This window comes from Aplidium turbinatum, chromosome 15 (genome assembly GCF_918807975.1).
Source record: "Aplidium turbinatum chromosome 15, kaAplTurb1.1, whole genome shotgun sequence".
NCBI lineage: Eukaryota > Metazoa > Chordata > Ascidiacea > Aplousobranchia > Polyclinidae > Aplidium > Aplidium turbinatum.
This window is the reverse complement of record NC_137486.1, coordinates 2,946,796-2,969,403: the sequence shown is the minus strand read 5'-3', so window position 1 is coordinate 2,969,403 and position 22,608 is coordinate 2,946,796. Positions and strand designations below refer to the sequence as shown.

The 22,608-nt window shown below is 38.3% G+C and overlaps 1 protein-coding gene across 1 annotated transcript in view; it reads left to right on the top strand.

The window, feature by feature from the left end:
* The window catches only part of LOC145783883 (N-acetylated-alpha-linked acidic dipeptidase 2-like), a 28,549-nt gene extending 6,431 nt beyond the window's left edge, over nucleotides 1-22,118 (top strand). Inside the window, exons 3-14 of the mRNA XM_082595639.1 lie at nucleotides 2,140-2,327; nucleotides 2,945-3,071; nucleotides 5,890-6,069; nucleotides 6,673-6,865; nucleotides 8,241-8,326; nucleotides 8,981-9,183; nucleotides 12,584-12,813; nucleotides 12,962-13,052; nucleotides 14,470-14,722; nucleotides 15,382-15,463; nucleotides 17,690-17,782; nucleotides 21,792-22,118. Coding sequence (XP_082451765.1) covers nucleotides 2,140-2,327; nucleotides 2,945-3,071; nucleotides 5,890-6,069; nucleotides 6,673-6,865; nucleotides 8,241-8,326; nucleotides 8,981-9,183; nucleotides 12,584-12,813; nucleotides 12,962-13,052; nucleotides 14,470-14,722; nucleotides 15,382-15,463; nucleotides 17,690-17,782; nucleotides 21,792-21,990 — 1,925 coding nt within the window. The 3' untranslated portion in view covers nucleotides 21,991-22,118. The remainder of the gene's footprint in view (nucleotides 1-2,139; nucleotides 2,328-2,944; nucleotides 3,072-5,889; nucleotides 6,070-6,672; nucleotides 6,866-8,240; nucleotides 8,327-8,980; nucleotides 9,184-12,583; nucleotides 12,814-12,961; nucleotides 13,053-14,469; nucleotides 14,723-15,381; nucleotides 15,464-17,689; nucleotides 17,783-21,791) is intronic.
* The last annotated feature ends 490 nt before the right edge of the window (nucleotides 22,119-22,608 follow it).

Below are 22,608 nucleotides of genomic sequence, written 5' to 3'. Positions count from 1 at the left end.
AAGTCAGTTCATATTGTATTACAAATAAAACGTAAAATGCTCCTATTTCACCAACTTTATCTTTGTGATGTCATAATAAATTGGTTAAAATTCTAAAACTGACTGTGTTCTACCGGTGAGAACACAGTCAGTTTTAGATTAGATGCCTGGTGAACAGTCTCAGACAGAATTACTTAAAATGGTTAAAAGAAAACAAGTTTTTGCATATAATGATGAATACTTGAAGCTTGGATTTACTTCGATTGAGGTGAATGGCGAAGTGAAGCCGCAGTGTGTGCTGTGCTTAACAGTCTTAGCTCACAGCTCTTTAAAGGACACGAAACTTCGTCGGCACCTAGAATCAAACCATGGAAATTTTGTTAACAAATCTCTTGAAGTATTTAAAAAAAAGAGCATCAGGTGAAGCGAAGTCGCATTGATCGCCCAACTGCTTGGGGAGGAATAGTATATTCTCACAGTCATGCAGTGCGTGCTTCTTTTGCGGAAAATCGCTTGTGCAAAAGCACCTCACACAGCTGGAGAAAATTTGATTAAACCAGCATCTGTTGAAATGGCCAGGAAAATGTGTGGTGATGCTGCTGCTAACAAACTGGAAATGGTTCCTTTGTCAAACGACACCATGAAGCGGCGTATCGAAGAACTCTCAAGAAATGTTCTGCAACAAACAATCACTGCCATAAGATGCTGTGAAAGATTTAGTTTGCAACTGGATGAGACAACCGATATCGGAAGTGATGCACAGCTCATGGTGTTTGTGCGATATTTTGACACAAATGATTTCGTTGAGCAGTTTCTGTTTTGCCGTCCACTTGCTAAAAATACCACAGGAGAAGAAATATTCAAGAAAGTGGATTACTTCTTTGAAGAGCATCAGCTTGAGTGGTCTAATTGCGTGTCTGTTTGTGCCGATGGTGCTCCAGCCATGATGGGAAGTAAGAAAGCCTTCATGAGTTTTGTGAAAAGGAAAAACAATAACATTTCGGTTGTTCATTGTCTTCTCCACAGAGAAAATTTGGCAACAAAAGAAATACAAGAAAATCTTGCCATAGTTTTCAAAGAGGTTGTATCTGTGGTAAATTATATTAAATCTCGTCCTTTGAACACTCGCTTATTTCGTGCTTTGTGTGACGAAATGGGAGCGGAACTCAGTGGGCTTCTGTTCCATTCAACTGTTCGTTGGTTGTCACGAGGAAAGGTGCTTGAGAGAGTGGCTACTCTTAAAGAGGAAACCCATGCTTTTTTAAAAGAGCAAAATCATGAACTTGCTGATCGCTTTCGTGATGATGAATGGATTGCGAAGTTGCTATTTTTGGCCGATGTTTTCAGCCATGTAAACCAACTGAATAGTTCTATGCAAGGAAAAGAGAAACTATTTTTTGATGTTTTGGAAAGTATTGATGCATTCAAACGTAAAATAAAGCTGTGGATGCATCGAATGAAAAGTGGGATGTTAGCTGCTTTCCCAGGATTGAACTTATTTGTGGAAGAGAAAGATATCAATTTGGGCGTCATTCTTCCCATCTTTCTTGAGCACCTCAACACATTTCTTTCTGAATTGGATCGTTATATTCCTTCCAACAATTATTGCAGGATCTTTAATTGGATTCGGAATCCTTTTCAGGTGTCAGTGCTAAAACTTCATTCAGATATGGACTGCATTGTTGAACAGTTGCTTGAATTGCAAAGCCGACAGATGTGGAAAGACAAGTTTAAAAAGGCTTCTTTGACTCAATTTTGGGCAAATGTGCAGTCGATGGAGCCTAGTCTTTCAGATCTTTGCAAGCAAGCTGCAACAGATCTTTTACCATTTCCAACCACATACCTGTGTGAATCCGGCTTTTCAACTCTGACGATGATCAAAACGAAGTATCGCAATAGACTTCAACCGGAAGATGACATCAGATGTGCACTGACAACCATAATTCCGGAGTTTGATAAACTTGTCAAGCAAGTTCAAGGACAAGGCTCTCATTGAGTGTGTGTTGAGTGAAAAACAGTGCTTGCTTTTTTCGTTGATACCGTATTAAACTCTCTTGGATAGAAATCAAAAAACCTATTTTTTGTTAATATATAGCTTGAGTCCGCGGATATATAGGCGAGCTTGAGAATAGTCCGTGGGTCAAAAAGGTTGAGAACCACTGGTCTATCCCTATGACGTACTCCTCTCTTATCCTAAGCAAAACGATTCCAATTATGTCGCTATTTTAAACGAGGATGGAACGGAAACCGATGTTTCCCAAAGGAAAGAGCTTGTTGTAGATCCGGAACAAAACGATCCGGATGTTGTTGACCCTTTTAACGCTTATTCAGCAGCTGGAGAACTGGAGGTGAATTTTTTGAAGAACATTTTTGTTAACAAAAGGCGAATTTAAGCTGTTACTTCGCATTCGCTTTAAGCCTACAACAAATCGAACAACATTGTTTAGGGCAGAGATCAAACAATTATTGAGTGATTGATTTAGTGTTAACAACTTTTTGAAAGCATAATCTCATCTTGATAGTTATTCATGTTTTTACAATTGTACATGGTTTGAAACACCAATGCAGACCCTGGTTGTTGGGGTTGACAGACTGAAACTTTCATTTGTTTCCAAAGCATAATGCATGGTTTAAGTGTTACTGTCGGTGAATTATTCCATTTACGAGGTACAGCTGAATGGAGAATTTCCTATCTGTTGCTCAAGTGCACATCTTGAGAAGTGAACAAGCGCTACACGATCGAGTGCGCTACTTCGACCAACCAAGAATATGAAATCTGTTCAGACTACTTGCAGAACGCCTGAACAATAAATACTCCAACTACGAAGACTTACTGCAACACTGTTTTAACATCAACATGCCACGTATTTACTGCATTTTCATATTTCATTGATGTATCACCCGACTAAGACATTGCTGGTTCATTTTGTTTTAACGTAACATCTGTCTTTTAACTTGACAACAGGGCGATCTTCTTTACGTCAATTTTGGAACTATTGAAGACTTTATTTATCTCAATAGAACGCTGAATATAAACCCTGCTGGGAAGATTTGCATAGCAAGATATGGAAGTATATTCAGAGGAGACAAAGGTACATGTTTCCTTTCAGTTGCAGATGCTGAAACACAAGTTGTAAACTATCATTAAGATAAAGGAAAAAATATTTATTTAAAAATAAATTATCATTAACATATACATAACCAAGCAATAAACAAACATAAGGAAACAAAAGAACGCGGCTGTCTTAGTCGAGTGGTTGGAGGGTTTACACCCACCTCAAAACGACGTCATCAGTTGGACATGCATGGGGAGCATAAGGCCTCATTTGACAAAAAACAGCAAAGATTCTGTACAATAATCCATAGTCCTTCGTCAAAACTTGTTACGTCAGGTTTAGCAATAGTAATAGCATTTTGGCCTAATGGTCTGGTTTCCAAAGTAGAAGTAATGCTCCCGGGGTAATATGTCACTCTTTAAGAAGGTAGAGTTTCAGGGATGTAGCACCACCAGGCTAAAATATATCTTGCTCCTCATTTTAAGCTTGAAGTACAAAAAGTTTACCTGAAATGCAACAGACATTAAAAGCCATGTTTCTCTGACATTCTGCAGACGTTGAATCAATGTAAAATTGACGGATGTTGCTGTTTGGGTTGCATTTTTTGGGCTTGCAGACGAAGCATCTTTATTTTTTTCAGCAGACGCATCATTCATTCAGCAGCACCTAGTGGATGGAATAATTTACAGACAACAACACTTCAACAACACGTGGTAAATTCACTCCGTCAATCTCGGTGACCGGGCCGACGTCGGTGGATCAATGGCTCTACAAGTATGTGACTTCCAGGAGTAACCTTTCAAAGGCTTTCTCAGTCGGGTTGTAATATTTGTTATGGCTGTAAATGATGATATGGTTTTGTTTATTGTCGCTTCGCAACTACCAAGGTCTTTTTGCGACAGGACTCATTCTTAATTTTGCAACAGAATTAGGATGTCATCACATTATTACGCCATTTTTTCTCACTGGTTTATGCAAGAAAGAATAATACAATCGGTACCGTTTTTAAAGTCTTCGGTATAACCCGAGCTGAAATCGATCATAGACCTACCAGCACTACAACCGAAGGCGACAACCACTTGGCCACTGAGCTGGTAAAATAAAAACTGAGAAGAAATCCGATTTTTTTTCTCACGTATTTGAAAAAAGATACTTGCAAAATATTAAAGCGCAAACACGATGGCTCAACGCGCTCGTCGTCGTCGTGGAAGCCTCTGGGGCCGAGGGTCTATCCTTTTACCACTCTCGATTCACGATGTTTCCGGACTAAGCTGAAAAGGCTTCTAAATAGCAGCCTGTCTTTTGTTTTATCATTCACGACATGTAGACCTTCCATTCCATTAAGTAGCTTGAAGATGGTGCCACTGCCATCGTTGATGATACGGTCTACAGTCTGTTCCTCAGCACCACATTCATAAGTAGAGGAAGAAACCATTCCCCATTGGTGCATGGTGGAGCGGAAAAGCCAGACGCCCGTACAAAGATGGCTGAGGCTAAACACGCTCGCACAAACATTATGCAAAGACCCGACAGCTGTTCTGGCATTGGAAAATACGCAATCGAAAATTACGTAACATTCAATCGAGCCTACCAAACAGACCTCAATTAACCTTTTGTGCGCATCGTAATAATTGTAGTCCACCCAGTCACTCTCTTTGAGCGTGGCACATGGTCGATTTCGGTAAGGATTTTTTTCACGGCGCATTAATTTCGTTTCGTGCTTTTTGCCAAAAAGTGCGTCTCCATCAATCAATCAACAAGTTCCATTGTCAAAGTTTCAACGTAAAGCGTTGCCAACACTATAACACTATCTCTTCTACGACTATAAGACGATACTTGCGTACGCTTGTGCACCACCAATTGTCTCAGTATGTTATTTTTCACCCATTTCCCCAGCTCTTGCTTGTATAAATGCGATTGAGACAGATGACGCCGTTTAGATATCGAACGCCTTGCTGTGAGTGCAATTATCGAATTGTACGATCTCTGAGAATGTTAATCAAGGCCATCTTGACTGACGATGTGTTTAGTTATTTACAAAAAACAATCAAATCATCATATTTTATTGATTAAAAGGGGATTCTAACTTTAAAGTGCACATTATTTGACTATACAGTATTTTCAAAGCCGCTTGCTTGCTTGCTTGCTTTTTAAAGGACAAGCTGAATTAGGCTAGCTTCCAATCCTGAATCACATGATCAAAAAGTGATAAATGGGAAATGAAAGACATTCCTGAAACATAACACTGTCAACAGCATACTTTAATCACAGATGGACTTATGTGCCCTTAAATGTATTTTTGACTCTAATTTCAATTTTATTCTTGTTTGCTCTTTTTTCAGCTAGTTTTTGTTGACTTATCAACAATTTCGTAATACTGTAATGTAAATTTCAACGCCAGTGTTTTTGTTTGAAAGCTACATAACATGAAAAGTATTGTGATATTATCAAATCAGATTTTAAGGGTAAAGCGCTTATGAAACAACGTTTAGATTAGTTCACAAATATTTTTAAGTGCAGAAAATATGTATTTAAATGCAAAAATTTAGAATATCTGATAAACTGGTTAGATTCATTTGTAAAGATTTTCCCAATCTGATGTGCTTTGTATGTTTACGTGTTTGTGCAATGTAAGTATCGAACACGAAAGGCAAACATCCTTTACATACAAACCTAACGTTTCTTTCAATCAGTTGTTTTTCTATTAGTTTTTCAATTTCATTAAACCTGTTCTACTGGCCTATACGTGTCTTTCAGTTGCCGCCCAATGACACAGCTTACTATATATTCAAACAATGAAAAACGTTTTATATCTTGTTATACAAAGCAACCAACCTGACATATTTTATAACAGCTACACATGCCGAACAATATGGATGCATTGGATTAATTCTTTATTCCGACCCCGAAGACTACACAGTTCCATGGGCGGGCGTTTATCCTGATAGTTGGTTCCTTCCTTCTACTGGGGCTCAAAGAGGGACGCTATTTTTAGATCGTGGAGATCCAAGGACGCCAAACTATCCTGCAATTGGTGAAGTATTCTTACATTTTTGAATTTTAACGAAAGGTTGTTGTCTAGATTCTAATCTTGTGCAAATTTAGTTAAGCAACAAAGTTGATTTGATCTGACCGGAAAACAATACAGACCAGAGGTCAGAAGATTCAGTTGGAAAAGCTCATCTGATTTTACTGTTTTCAACAAACCACAGTATTACTGATGATACAAACTAAATCTTCCACAAAGCATAAATTCCAAGCAGAACATACAAATTGCACTTTAATTATCATTGACTTTATTAATTGTGTACACATTTCGTGGGTACAAACAAAAAAATGCTGTTTTTAACCCTAAGTAGCACAATACGGGTGTTCTTAATATTTTCACTTGTCGCAAGGTTATTATTGAAGTTAACATACCAGGTACTATCTGCTTACGTCTACTACACTAGCACTAGCTACAATGCAACAATCTCACCACTAACCTAGACTACAAAACATTATTTTATTCTGATTTTTTAAAGATTTATAGTAATTTCTTTTAATTTGACATTTTCTTTGCTCTTTTTAAAAGAATTAGGCCTAAAAAATTGCTGTAGTTACAATACATCACATGTTGGCTGCCTCAATTTTACAGATTCAGCTTGGCATATGCCAGAAGATCAGCTAAAGGAGACATTGCCAAAAATTCCTGTGACTCCCATTGGGTACATTGACGCTGTGAAATATCTTGAAAAGTTAGCAGGAGATGAGGTTGCAGACTCTTGGAAAGGGGGACTTAATATCACCTACAGATACGGACCGGGGTTTAGAAATTCTTACAAAAACAAGTAAGTTAAAAATTATAGATATAAATGCTCTGAACAAATATCAGGCTTGGTTAGTTTCAAACATAATAATTGATGCTTTCGGTTTGGTTTAAATAAAAATACTCTTGAAAGATTGCGCATAGAAAATGATAGTTGATGTGTCACCTCGCTAAAGAATATCAATTTTACGATGGTATTTCACCTTAAGTGGCAATACAGTAAGTAAAAAGGATGAAATTTGTCCAAGCTTATGCATTGGTGATAATGTTGTTGAAAGTGTAAGTAATTTCTGCTATCTTGGCAGTGTCATAACTGACACTTATGATGATAGCACGGAAATTAGAAGGCGAATTGCTATGGCAAAAACAGCTGTGACATCACTTACAACGGTGTGGAAACAGAGATCAATTGGTAAAAACACAAAATTAAGATTGCTGTGAACTCTCGTTTTCCCAATTGCCACATATGGATGTGAAATTTGGACATTCAAAAAACGTGACATTAAAAAGTTAAAAAGTTTTGAAATGTGGTGTCACAGAAGACTATTACGCATCAGCTGGATAAAAAGAATAACAAATGAATTTGTTTCACAACAAATAAACGATAAATGCAGTTTGATTAACAACATTAACCTTAGAAAACTGAGACATTTCGGACACATAGCAAGAAGCAACTCGTTGTAAAATTCAATGTTGACTGGGATGGTGCACGACAAACGAACAAAAGGACGAAAAAAAATGAAATATTTTGACAATATCAAGCAAATTACAGGAATAAAAAGCATGCCGGAAGCACTAATAAAAACAAAAGACAGAACAAAATGGAGGCAGTTCATAAGGGAGATCACAGCTGATCAAACATGATCAATCTGTTGAAGAAGATTTCATCTTTGGGTTGAGGATATTTCATTTTTATCACACAAAAAACAGTGTATTTTAATTACGGTATGTTGTATTTTTTTTTTTTTGACGGACGAAAAGTCATTTTATTTATGTTGTAGCCTACACTGATAACTGATAATCGCACATTTGCTATAATTTGTCATAAAACTTAAATTAAATCTGAGTAGAGAGGTTACTTTTTTAAACCATGAACAAACATAACCCAGCAACAACACTACATTTAACAGTACAAAAACAAAAAACAATAAGCGAATATTTTCGGCTAGTCATACAGTCCTTTCAAGCCTATAAGAGAAAAACTTTAAAAGAAATACTAAAGAATCATAGGCTACAGTATCACAGCAAAAATATGGTCTAATCTAAACATTTGAGAAACTGATTAACTTGCTCACACAAAATGATTGCTGAAAATATTGCAGCACAACGGGTCAATTATTTGAGAGGTAAAATAAATTGTTAACAATCAATTTTAAAACCTTAAATCGTTTTTACAGAACACTGAAATTGTCGGTTAAAACCGAGAACGAGGAAGCGACGATCCATAATGTGATTGGCTACATCAGGGGAAGCACCGAACCAGGTGATGTTGCTTTTGGTGCCAAACCAATTTCGTTTTATCATTTTATAAAAAAAATTGTTGTTTTTAATTTTTAAATGGTTCCAATGAAACTCAATCAAGCTATTTCTAAAACATTGGACTCCTTAAAATTTGCATATTTTCTTCGTTGGGTGTTCTGGAAAGATTCTGATTCAAAAGTACCCATTGGACCCCTACCATCGCCACTGCCTTCATTCATAACACAGTGGTGTGCCCTCTACCATTACTGTGCCATTTGTTGTTCATTCTTTCCGTAGCTACGACTTACAGAAATTAAATTTTGGTCACACTAAATGTTATTTTCATACCTGCCTAAATTATTCAACTGTGGACATCTACACCATAGCCTACTAATCTAATTCATTCAAGGGATAGCATAAATACCATCAACAGGCTCAAAAGTTATTCAACACGAAACAAATCGGGTTATGTGCATTTGCAAAGTCCGAATATTAGGTATACGAGTTCTTATTGTAGCCTACGATAAGCACATAGGCTAAGTGCTTATGGTATGACAAATCAAACTCTCTAGTGAAGCTCTATCATTCTTTTTATTGACTTGCGTTTTTGTTCAAACTATCGAATGATGATAAAACTACACATTTTGATTACAATGGAATTCAATTTACTACACAGACAGGTACGTGTTGCTTGGTAACCATAGAGACGCTTGGGTGTTCGGCGCTATTGATCCTTCTAGTGGGACTGCTACAATGTTGGAAGTGGTGAGAGCATTTGGAGAGATGGTAAAGCAAGGATGGAGACCAAGGCGGACTTTGATGTTCTGCAGCTGGGGAGCTGAAGAATATGGACTTATCGGATCTACAGAATGGGTTGAGGTAATGCATTGTGTCGTGCTAAGCTTATATGTCATAACAAATATATACCTTTGTTTCTCGGCAGCCGATTTGTAGCAAGAATTGACAGCGATAGACACCGTGTTTCGCCCATGAGGCTGGGCTCGTCAGTATCGCACCACTAATTCTGCCACAATGATATTCGACCACCGCTTTACCAGTCAGTTTAACTCTTATCTTTGTGGAAACAAAGAAAGAGCCAACAAAACCAGCAGGCGCCAGGGCAGAGGACATGTGAAGAGAGGGGCGTTCTTCCCGGCTATCAGCACAAGGCTGAGCGCTTGCTAGTACAGCGAGCAGCTGCGATTCGCTAACCATAACGGTGTAGCTTCCACGCAAGCCATTCAGACTTTCCAATCAACGATCTGTTTCTCGGCAGCCGATTTGTAGCAAGAATTGACAGCGATAGACACCGTGTTTCGCCCATGAGGCTGGGCTCGTCAGTATCGCACCACTAATTCTGCCACAATGATATTCGACCACCGCTTTACCAGTCAGTTTAACTCTTATCTTTGTGGAAACAAAGAAAGAGCCAACAAAACCAGCAGGCGCCAGGGCAGAGGACATGTGAAGAGAGGGGCGTTCTTCCCGGCTATCAGCACATATTGGTAAAAAATGGCCAGACCGCAATTAGTATTTTCTTACAATCCATAGCCTACTCTTACCATACATTTGCAAATACAGCGGCCATTTTGTGCCTATCTTACCTGCAAGCGTTTTACCTCTTCCCGATGGCGGCTTGTCATCTGTGAGATTAAACTGACAACTTGCTACATGGGCTTGTCCGCTGAGGTTGACGGAATAACACATTTTCTTAAATTAATCTAACAAACGATGTAAAATTCCAAAATTAATTCGTACAATTTTCAAGAGTAGCCTAAAATAGCCCAGCGTCTTGTAAAATTCATTCTAACCACAGTAATTACCAGTATCTTTTCAAATAGTAACGCTGCAAAAGCTTCATGCTACCACTATCCACAGAAACGCTTAATATTAACCACAATGGTGGAATTTTCAAGTCACTGGCCGATAAAAAATTGTTTTTGGTGCCTAAAATATTAGTCCTATTGGGAGCGTATCTGGGGCGCTCATTTTAAAATTGCACCCAACTTTTTCCAATCACTTCTAGATTGTTGATTTAATAAGATGTGCCCCTTATGGTACACTCCGAGTGGTGAGAGCCATAGTTCCACGTTCAAAAGGCCGCCTGTTCAACACCGCGCAAGAGCATGTGGCTGTGACTTTGGCAAGACACTTAAAGACATGCCGTCGATTGCAGAGTGGCGCCGATTCGACTACAGCCCTTGATTTCTCTCACGATTATGAACAGCTGGCTGCTCTAAAGAGAAATGCCTACTGCCCTTCTTAGGGCTATGGCCAGCTGAAATAAACTCCTCATGACGGTGAATTTTGCATAGTTTTCGTGCACCTCAATACCATATGGATAGAGCCCTGGAACGACAATCGACAGGGCGCCGGTTTGACACCGCTCAAGAGCATGTGGCTGTGTCTCTGGCAGGACACTTAAGGGCATGCCTAAAGGTGGATACGAAGATTGGCTTCCTTGCCTTGCCGTCCACTTAGTCTAAAATCTTCAACCACCAGGTGTAAGCCTGGATACGACGACAAAAATGCCACAGTGCAATTACACTGTTTTATGTTATTTGCGGAACATCAACATAATTGTTTATTGATGAAATCTTAAACAACTAAAAGAGATCAAAGATTTCATAAGCGCAGGAAATGTATAAAAATATCAGTTTATTTGATCGATAGGCTACATCATCAAAAGTTATCTATTGGTGAGATTTTTCGAGTACCTAATACAGTGCGCAGACTCAGGGCAGTTTCTTTATAGTCTTCAATGGTGAACAGCCATCATTCTGATCTAAACACCATCATGATAACTGTTAGTTATGTATGGTTAGTAACGTTGACAGGTTCAATATTTTTGGGTCTCGATCGGGATGATTTTATGGGCCAGTAAGCTTTCCAAAAGGCTGAAACTTGAAAAAACACAGCGTATTCTTTGGATACACTGCGTTATTCTTAGAAATGTTTTGATTTAGGTCCGGAGCATCTCATTGTTACCGGATCAGGTTATCCTTTCAACGGTCATGTGTATGGTTAACAGGTTAATGCAATGCAAAAGCAATCAATCGCAATAACAGAAAACAATAGGCTTGTCCAGACGTAGAGTTAGTGCAAACAAGAGTGGTTTAATGAGCATAAAAGAAGAATACGAAGCAACAAATTAAGTCTTTGAAGGATTACCATACCGTGCCATGACTACCAGTGAAAAATAGACATAAACTTCAAAATGGCAAACTTCTCTTTCTGCAATCAACACAGATACCGCAACATGTACAAATTACCGATGGGTTTTCTGTTTGTGGGGCAGCGAAGTATGACGTGAATACTTTACATTTTACGACAAAGCAACTGGCTCGTAGATATGAAAGTGAGTAAGCTTTGTTCTTCTACCGCGGTTGCCGGATCGTCATTGTTCCACTCCATAGCTTGGTATTAGCCTTTAAAGCAATATTTTAATTTGAAAAACAAACATATTCATGCTTTCGACATCTGTAGGCTGCAGCCCATTGTGATAAAAATAGAAAAAATTACATTAGGTGAACAGGTGATTTTTTTAAAGGTCCCCAAATCAGACAGCTGATGAATATTCTCAGTAGGCTAAGCAGTCAAAGTCAGGTGCACAAAACACAATTAGCTACTTGGAAAACAATTCTGCTGGTAATGAAATGCCTTTGGAAAAACTGCGGAGTAAGCAACTATTCTGAACTTGTGGGCCACATGGTAGGCCAAGCTAACTTAAAGGGCCTTGAGTGCAACATGAACATGCAGTTTATTTTTTATGTTTGCAAGAGCGTTAATTTCTTTCCAAAGAATTGTTTTGCAGCTGGTATATTTAGCTACAGAAGACAGTTAGCAAATGATATATAGAGCATATTTAAGGAATACTTGTTAAAAAAAACATTTTTGAAAGGTTACCAGCAAGCTTTTTTCCAAAGCTTTTGCAGCAGGCTATAGCTCAATGCAGATTACATTAAAACAGAAGCCCTTCTATTGTAATAAAAGCAATAGTAACTTCAATAGTTCCTTCTACGTAATAAAAGCCTTCATATCCCCTTCAGATAGCCCTGGTTAAAGTGGCTACCAAATTTTAAAAGCAACTCCGTGTGACGAATTTGTCACAAGTGGCGTTGAAAAGTTAATGTTTGTATGGAATTGTGAAAGTGAAAAGCACTCAAATTTTTGAGTTGCGGCCATTATACTAATAATTTTAATTGTAGTCTACCACTTGTTTATACTTTGCTTTCGAATTGTGATGATACCACCACCGCAAAGATTGTGTTTGTTTCAGCAATTCCAAAAAGAACTAGATTCCCGCGCGGTTGCTTACTTAAATATCGATATCAGCATCATTGGAAATTACTCTTTGAATGGTCACGGTGTCGCAAGTTTACGGGATGTAGTTTACGATGCAGCAAAGTCAGTTACAAATCCTGACACCACTGAAATCGCTGCGGGAAGAAAGACGGTGTACGACACATGGAAGAACCGACTAACATTGTCACAAACAACAGAGCCTCTGTATGTTCAAGTCGTATGTCAACTGTGTCAGTTGTTTGGACAGTGCTTTTATTTTACTAGGTGTTTAATCTTTGATTAACATAGCCTACCTATTGTTGTTTTTGATTTATTATCTTATATTAAAACATGTGTTTTATTGTTTTCTCAGCTTCCTACCACTGGGCTCTGGGAGTGACTTTACCGCATTTCTCCAAAAAATCGGTGTGCCATCGGTTGATATTCACTACACATATGACCAAGTGAGTTATTAAAGCTTGGCAGTATCCAATTTATAGAACATGTTGTCTGTACATTCTTACACGAGAGCTTCTTGTAGGGAGCCAGGACTTCCTAAGATCCCACCTGTTTTGATCAAAGGAAGAATATTACGAAAAATATATATTTGTGATATCATCTTCAGAAACACGACAATTTTTCGTTGTAATGAACTGCAGGTTTACCATGCGGAGAAAGTCTGCGAGTCCCCAAACTTATAGTAAAAAGCGATTTTGTCTCTCTGCTTTAATGCCACATTGGTCTATCTCTACCATATGCAGCCCAAACCTTAAATTCACTTGGCTCATCATCTATCGCGAACAAAATTTGATTTCGAAGATTTTTGTCAGACTGTTAATTTTTCAATAGCAGTCTGATTCAGCGTTTTTCAACTTACTTTTTCTCATTTGATACTGTTTCCCAAGGCAACAAACAGCTTTTATACCATTAGGAGACAGCAAAAAGGAAAAAAATCTCAGAAAATGTCAATCAAACACTAGCCGTTCTGTAGCTGTAATCAAATTCTGCATAATGTGACAAATTAAGCCACTTCTCCAGGTGGCCATGGGTCAGCGTATTAATAGATGTTGTTCTTGCATAAATTCGTTGATGGTTGTAATGCTAGCTGTGCCTTTGTGTGCCTTTGTGTTTTGGCAGCATGTGGCGCCGGTATCAAAACAAAGTTTGTTTCCAGGACGTTGTATATCGGTCCGATTGAGAGGTACCTTTGGAACGGAGATCTTGATGATTTTAATGATGAAAGCTCTTTTTAATGGGCAGTGGGCGCAAAATGTTTAAAAAAAGCTGCATGTTTTTTGGCTTTTGTGCATTGGCATCAAGGCCATTCTATTTTGGAGAAAAAAATTACCTTTTACGTCCAAGATAACTAGTTGGTTGGTTTTACAATTTATCCTCGAACTTAAGAAGCATCTGAAAAGTTATTTCTGGCAGATTTCCATGCTTGCAAACGCTTTGAACAACTGACGCATAGCCGGTTATCAAGATTGGCAAAGTGAAGTTTCCGATTGTCAAAGTGTTGTTGTGTGTGAATTATTTCCATCCACTAGGTATCTCTGAATGGAGAGCTGGCAAAGTGCGATGCTTAAACCGAAGCAGCGCTTGATCGAGGTTTTTTGTGCACAAAGTCGGGCACTTAATCAATGGAGCTACTAGGACGGACTAGTGTAATCTTCATTAGCTAGTAGGATACATATTTCCTTTCCTAAAGAATTTCTAAAATGGTGTGTCAAGTGGTGTCTTGGCAGCTCGGCAATGTCATTGGTACATGGCCCAATATAGTCCCCATCAAATGCTTTGGGAATTATTGATGTTTATATTTTTCTATTCCGAATTTTATTGCCTGGAATCATGTTGCATGCATCAAGTTTTCGCATTTTTCAGAGCCTTGGACTTAGGGGTTATCCTCTCTATCACACAATCTACGAAACATTTGAGTTGGTGACCCAATATATTGATCCTAACTTCACTTATCATCGAGCTGTTGGCCAAACGTGGGCCGAGATGGGAAGAAGACTGGCGGATTCAACATTTCTTCCAATTGATCCTAACCTCTATGCAAGTTATCTTGAAGCGAATAAATTCCTGTTTGAAAGAAGATTTGGAATATTACTGGCAAACAATAGCATTGACATAGGTATGTGAGACGCTGTTTTTCTATGACCCGTTCCTGTTCTACAAACTTTTTTTAATCCCTTGGTGTTGTACTAAAAGTTTTATTTCACTTTTTGCTTAAACTTTTTTTCGATGACGTAGTAACGTAACGTTGTGATTACACCTTCCTCAATATGCTCGTTATTAGACCTTTGTTAAATGTTTCGAGCAAAACAGTTGAATTTTTGATCTATTTATTCTTTTTAATTAAGAGCAGAAGTTCTTTCCAGTATTTTCATGGTTTCTTGGTAGTTCTCTTACATCTATTTTACTACTTTGTTGGTAACTCAGTTAGTTGTCACACTGTAGTTGGAGATCCTTGTAAGATTATACATTAGCCTATAAACGGATGATGTGTCCTTTTATACGCATTAAAGCAACAAAAGAAAATCTTGTAGACACTTCTTGTCTCTAATTGTTGCAAAAGTTCATATTGGTAAACATTTGATATAATTACTAATATCCCAGACCAGAACATTTTTAACTCTCATTCTCATGTGACTATGTTTTTCTTGTCAGGCAAGAATGCCTCAGAATGAGGTTTAATGGAGTTGTGTCATCGCAATATTGAAATTGGTGAATCAATAAGAGATCTTATCTTTTTTCTTGTTCTAATTTATTCACTTCATTTCTATTTCGCAGCTGTATTGGATGAAGCTATCAAAGTTTTTGCAACAGCAGCCATAAACATTCAACTACGGATCGATAGCGCTGATACAAACAAGTGGGTGACGTAGAAATGAAACCATTGAGAATATCTGCTTTGCGTTTTCGCAAATCAGCAACAGAAAGCTTACAAACATTCTCTCCACTTCCCTTTCAAACATGTGGCGCAACGCAAGGAGACTTTTCTTGACACGTAAGAAGCAAAAACAATGAACGCGTCAAGTCAATCCATGCGTATCTAACGCTACCAACATAATAATAACCAGATGAACCAATCACGATCTACTTTTCTGCTCTGCACAATTGAAGCAACTTATTGCAGTGGTAGCTTTCCATACAGCAAAACGCATTCGATAAAATAACATTTCCTTAATTTGACATCCAGCGTAAATACAGTATATGGTGCAGTAATTTTCAACCGGAGTCTGCGGACTCCCGAGAGGTCCGTAAAAAGTTTTGAGATAGTCCGATTGATAAATTATGACATGGTTGTGATTTATTTGTTTATGGGATATTCAAACTGTGCGTCATAACACCTTGGTGCGTCGGTCAAAATTTCAAAATGTGTTGTACAAAAAGTTTCGATTTCCAAACGAAAAAACTCATATAAAAGAGTTAAATATATTTATAAGGCTACATCAAGATTTGTTACTGGTTCACTACAAACTTTAACAGCCTGTTTCAGCTCAATAGGATAATCAAAAGGAACTTATTCAAATAGAACCCAAAGACTCTATTTGAATAAGTAAAACGGGCTGTTAGTTTAGGTTTTTAGTGAACTAGCAGTGAAACATGAGATAGCTTAGTTCAGAAATGTAAGCATTGGTCAGTAGCCTATTAGCACTTGCAGTTTTGCCATGACTGTGGCTACAACGAAATATTGGTTACGAATAAAAAATAGAAAATTTGTTTGTGAAGGTCGCAAAAAAATTATTAATTTTTGAAAACATCAAATGAGTAGATAGATCTGATCTTTGATCTTGTGTGCCAACATATATCTCAGAATACAGCTTCGTTAAAGTCATCAATCGTCACAAGAGCGTCACGAGCTCAACAAATTCTTCTAAGTGTGTCGCTTCGAAACTTATGAAACATTTGTTTTGGTTAGGAGACGCAAAATACTAAAATTTGGGATATTTTTTTAGGGGTTTGCGACCGCTTTGAGGGTACCAAAAGGGTCCGCCAAGACAAAAAGGTTGAGAACCACTGATATAGTGTAGGCTAAATATAATATTTGAAGTCCTGTAAAATGCCTGCATACAATTTGTCCATACGCTTCTGATGCATCCTAGCTTGATGTACGAGAATGTTGATAAAGTTTTGTTAAGGTAACGCTGAGAGGTACCTTCATCATTCTGATGACCTTATTTTCCTCACTTCGCTTTTGAACGTCTCAGACAACTATGTGAAAAAAAGAGGGACATTTTTCTTTGGCTTATCTGCAAACGTTTCTAACACGACTCATTTCTTTTGCTTTCGCATATCGAACCTAAAAGAATAAATGAAGTGTGCAAGCAAGAAGCAAATTCCGATACAATTATCTAATTTATGCCTAAAGTTGTGTACGAGATGGTTTTACGTAATATAAGATTTGATTTGGTATTTCAAGTTTGATGCAATAAAACAATTGATACGTTTTAGCAGAATGTAATTAACCGAATTCGTCTGCTAATAATGAACTTGTATTAAAGGTTTGACTGCTCTTGTCTGACGTGTAGGCAGTGATGTACGGCTGTACGCGCATACAAAAAATATTGACGCCGTCAGCGTAAATGCAAACGTTCGAAAAATCATACGCCGTATGCGTCAACGTAACTTGTAAAAAAGGTTGGCGGCGTCAGCGCATACACTAGCGTAAACTAATTTTGTTTACTAGGTGCCAAACATTCACACGCTATAAACCACTCGAAACAAACAAGTTTTTTTTTGAATTTCCACTAAGAAACACAAGCATCTGAAAGTGTTCATCTGACATTTTGCTGTGTTTTGGTTCCAATATGTCTTTGCCCATTGAAAACATTCTTTCAACTGCAGCGCTGGAAGGTATTGGCGTGTTGTAGCGAAAAAAATACATTAAAAAGTATACGTTGACGCTATGCTCTAAAAAACCGCGAAAAATTTACGGCGTAGCCTCAAGCGCAAACTATCCAAAAAAATGTGGCCGCAAGCGTTAGCGTAAACAAAAAGTCTACGCCGCAGTTCTGCGGCTTAGAATTTGTGGCGTATACGTACATCTCTGCGTGCAGGTCATATTGTAATTCGTAAATAACTTTTCCTTTATCAGTGCATTGGAAGTACGAGCCTTAAATGATCAACTGATGCAATTGGAACGCGCCTTCATTGATCAAAACCCTCTGCCGGGAAGAAAATATTACAGGTGCTGTATGAAACATTTTGACTACGGTGAGACTTTCCAAAATGACAAATAAACGAACTTAAATTAAAATTTCAAAAAGACTATAGATATCATTCTCAACCCTGGCTTCCATCTTAAATCAAGCTGGGTCGCTACTGCATTGCTGGATTTTGTTCTCGGGACATTCTTTTATTGGATCTCATCCGCCCCGTTAGCTCAATGATTACGCGCCCGACTCAAGATCAAGCGGTGCTGGTTCGACTCTCGGAGTGTGCGCTTAAGCAATGCATTTCATGACTGCTCACCTTTCAGAGGTACCTAGTGGATTCGAAGACTTCACTTTGTCAATCTCGGTGACTGGCCTGCATCAACGGTTTAAAGCAGGAGTCGGCAAACTGCGGCCCGCGGGCCAAATGCGGCCCGCGGACAAAGTTTTTGCGGCCCTCGAACGATCTTACTTTTAGTGCATAAACTAAAGTTTCATCATTATGTACGCATGAATTTATTTTATATCATAACAATATGTACTGTTATTAAAATAATCAACTTTGTTTTGGCATGAGGCCTTAACCACAGCCAATTCAAAAGTTTATTTGAAGAGATGAATGCTGTGCATCAAGATCTGGTGTATTTTTGCGAGGTTAGATGGCTAAGTCGCAGTGCTATGTTACAACGGTTTTATGATTTGCGAAACGAAATAGTGACTTTCTTGAAACAAAAGAATGCAGGTTTCGGCATTGATAAACTTAGTGATCCTGATTGGTTAACAGATTTAGCCTTTCTCACTGATTTCACTTCTCATATGAACAAGCTAAACTTACAACTACAAGGAAAGGAGCAATTTATTAGTCAGATGTATGGTCATATTACTGCCTTCGTAAACAAGCTACGTCTTTGGGAAACTCAATTAATCAATTCCAACTTTGCTCATTTTCCCAGTTTTGGCCTTTGTAAACCTTCCAACCCTGATAAATACATATCATGATAAAATACTGATAAAATACAAAATAACTTAAACGTTTAATTGGAGGTCTCAATGGCTGGCGTGGAAGCTACACCGTGATGGTTAGCGAAGCGTCACTGCAGCTCGCTGTGCTAGTGAGTAATCAGCCTTGTGCTGATAGCCGGGAAGAACGCCTTTCTTCACAAATACATATCACTTATCGTTTTCACTAAGAGTAACTTTGAATCTCGATTTTGCAATTTGAAAAATCAAAAAAAAACAGATTCGATTTATTTGCCTTCCATTTTCAATGGATGTCAATACTATGCCACATAGATGCAAATGGAAATAATTGAACTTCAATCATCCAACATATTGAAGGCCAAATACGATTCAGTTCCAATTGCCAACTTTTATAAAGAATATGTCCAGAAATCCACCTATCTTCATCTGTTGACAATGCAAAACGTGTAATGTGCATGTTTGGAAGCTCATATTGCTGTGAGCAGCTTTTTTCAAAAATGAATTACGCAAAGAATAAACTTCGCACTCGCCTGTCAGATCGTCATTTGAATTACGTACCGGGTATTGCAAATATCATCAACAAAGTTGCCAGTTGATTTAAACACCTTGGCCATGACACAGAAACAACATCATCCTTCACATTGATAAACGATAAGTAAATAAAAACAATGCATTGCATTTTAATACGTGTTTGATAATAAATATGAAACGGCAACAAACACGTCTCATAGTGCAATAGACACAGGAATAGGAGTTGCAGGTGCGCCATGACTTTAAGGATAATGTGGCGATTGTTTATAGGTTGAAATTTATGCGGCCTGCACGTTACCGGAAGTTTGTAAATTTGGCCCAGTAGTACAGAAAGTTTGCCGACCCCTGGTTTAAAGCCTCTACAAGCATGAGAAACTGTCGGGATTAAGCTCTCATAGAAGCTTTCCCACTCCGAGGATCAGGTTCAGTTTAATCAAGCAATCTTTATATCATTAACCCTATCTGTAGCAACACGGGCTTTATGAGGACGCCCCAATCTAGTAGTGAAATATTTCACAGAAGGAAATATGCTAGAAATGTGAAATTTCTTGACTTTTAGTTTTTATTCTTTGCGAATTTTCTAAAACTAAACTGGTCATTTTTCTACCTTTCTGATCTCCACAATAAGCATTTCGTCTCAGGTAGCTAGACATTTTTGTGCAATGCTAGTTATACATATGTTAATGTTTTATGAGACAAAGTAATTTTTTTTTTAGTTTCGCATTACTTTATGTTATAATTCAAAAATTTCAATTTTGAAGCTATTTTTGGGAAATTAGAATAAAAACCGACTATCTGAGATTTTTTCATTTCAAATAATTTATTTCAATAAATTTGTTGGGTAAAAATTTAATTTCTATGCGCACAATACTCATGGCTATTATCTTGTAAAATATTTGGCTCTGTCATTTTCATAGCTCTCGTCATTAGCAATTAATTAGCACGGGGCTAAGATAGCCCGTGACGTGCTTTCCGCGTACGAACACAGCTTGTATTAAGATAGGGTTGAATCGGACTACTAAATTACTCTCTCATCGGACTACTACCTTAACGTGGTGAGTTTTCGTGCCTCAGTGACCTCTAGAGCTGTACTGGCAGGAGCTAACTGCTCCTGGAAGGGTCACCCATGCCAGGTTGGTTGAAAGGCAGAGGCCAGACAAAACGGTACTACGACAGTTTATCGAACGACAGTTCATCGAACGACAGTTTATCGAACGACAGTTTATCGAAACGACAGTTTATCGAACGACAATTCATCGAACGACAGTTTATCGAAACGACAGTTTATCGAAATGACAGTTTATCGAACGACAGTTTATCGAACGACAATTTATCGAACGACACAGGGCCGTAGCCAGACCGCAGAGCAAGGGGGACCAACTTTTTTTAAATGGGGCCAAAAAAATTTAAATGGGCAAAATCATTATAAATGTAGCTGTTGCACTTGAATGTTTGGATTTTGCCAGGGGGGGCGAATTTGTTTTTAGGGGGGGCGAAGCCTCCCTGGCTCCCTGCTGGATAGGGGCCTGGAACAACAGTTAATCGAAAACCTAACCCCTAACCTAAAAGCTACCCCTAACCCCCAACCCCCAACCCCTAACCCCCAACCACTAACCCCTAACCGTAACCTTACCCCTAACCTTTAACCCCCAACTCCTAACCACTAACTCCTAACCACTAACCCCTAACCCTAACCCCCTAACCTTAACCCTACCCCTTAACCTCCAACCCCTAACCCTACCCTTAACTCCTACCCCTAACCCTTAAACTCCAACTTCCAACCACTAACCCCTAATTCTAACCTTAACTCTTAACCTCTAGCCCCTAACTCCTAGCCTCTAGCCCCTAGCCCCTTCGATGAATTGTCGTTCGATGAACTGTCGTTTCGATAAACTGTCGTTCGATGAACTGTCGTTTCGATGAACTGTCGTTTCGATAAACTGTCGTTTCGATGAACTGTCGTTCGATAAACTGTCTTTCGATAAACTGTCGTTCGATAAACTGTCGTTCGATAAATTGTCTTTCGATAAACTGTCGGGTCACGAGACAAAACGTAGTCCAAAGTACCCAAGTCCCCAACGGTGGAACAGGCGGATGAAGTCAATCAAGCTCAACGACTGTGAAAGCGGATGAAGGGTGCAGCATGCCACCAGCTCCAATCGTCTTGGCTTGCCTTGCCATTGGATAAAGCTGATGGTCTTGTTGAGTTTATGTGTGCTTGTTGAGTGAGCGCCATCAAGTCCACGTTAATCAACCCACGCACAGGCGTCTTCGCAAGACTTTATTGCAAAGACCATCATCCTCGAAGACGAGGGATAGCCATCATATCATTAAATCTTTTCATAAGATCAGAGCTTATAGGATGCAGTGATTATATAAATCTAACAATCGGTGTGGAAATTGAGCAAAAACAGTATTTACGGAACGTTTTTATCATTTCAAATTATACTTGTATTAATAATGCGTTTATAGCTCCTTGAATATTTTAACAAATGACCGGAATGGATTTACATTTTAACTTATGTTGACCAGACACGTCATAACAGCTCCAAGCCTTCACGACACGTACGATAACACAGCATTCCCAGGTCTAACTGATTCCTTGTTCGATATTGATGTGGACCCGGATCAGGAAGGGCGTTGGGAAGAAGTGAAGAGACAGTATTCCATTGTTGTATTCCATATTCTATCAGCAGCCGCAACATTGGATCCAGTTGTTCCAACATCATAAATTATCGTACAGTTGAGAATTTTAGTTTAAATTCAACTCATATACATGACTTTGTATAAATTATTAAAAATATAATGATTGCGTCAAATTGTAGATCATTTGCGTATTGTATATTACATTCATTGTTTGCATTAGTCGGTTATTGAAAAACAAAGAAAAGTTAATTACTTTTAGTGGTAGACCTATTCCTTTCGCTTGCAACGTATTGAAATAGCTTTTACCGCGTTGCTAGTTGTGGTTAAGTCTTTAGGCCTGAACGTATTTACTTTCCCAATACCAACTTAACAATGTTTTCACAAACTACACTGAGAGGCTTCCTAGGCGTCTCTTTGGAAGTAGGAGATTATACTATAAAATGCAGTTGATTGAATCTTAATCCTCGGACTGAAAGAGCTTCTTTGAGAGCTTAATCTTGTCAGTTTCGCATACTTGTAGATGTAGAGGCTTTGAACCACAAACGCAAGCCCAATCACTGCGTGTGTTTTTTTTGTAAAGTAGGCCATCAATTTAATGCCGCTGAATGGAATACAATCCTTAGAGTGCTTTATACTGTACAAGCGCAAACCCGAAGAATCGAACTAGCGCCGCTTTATTTTGAAATTTGTTCATTCATGAAGT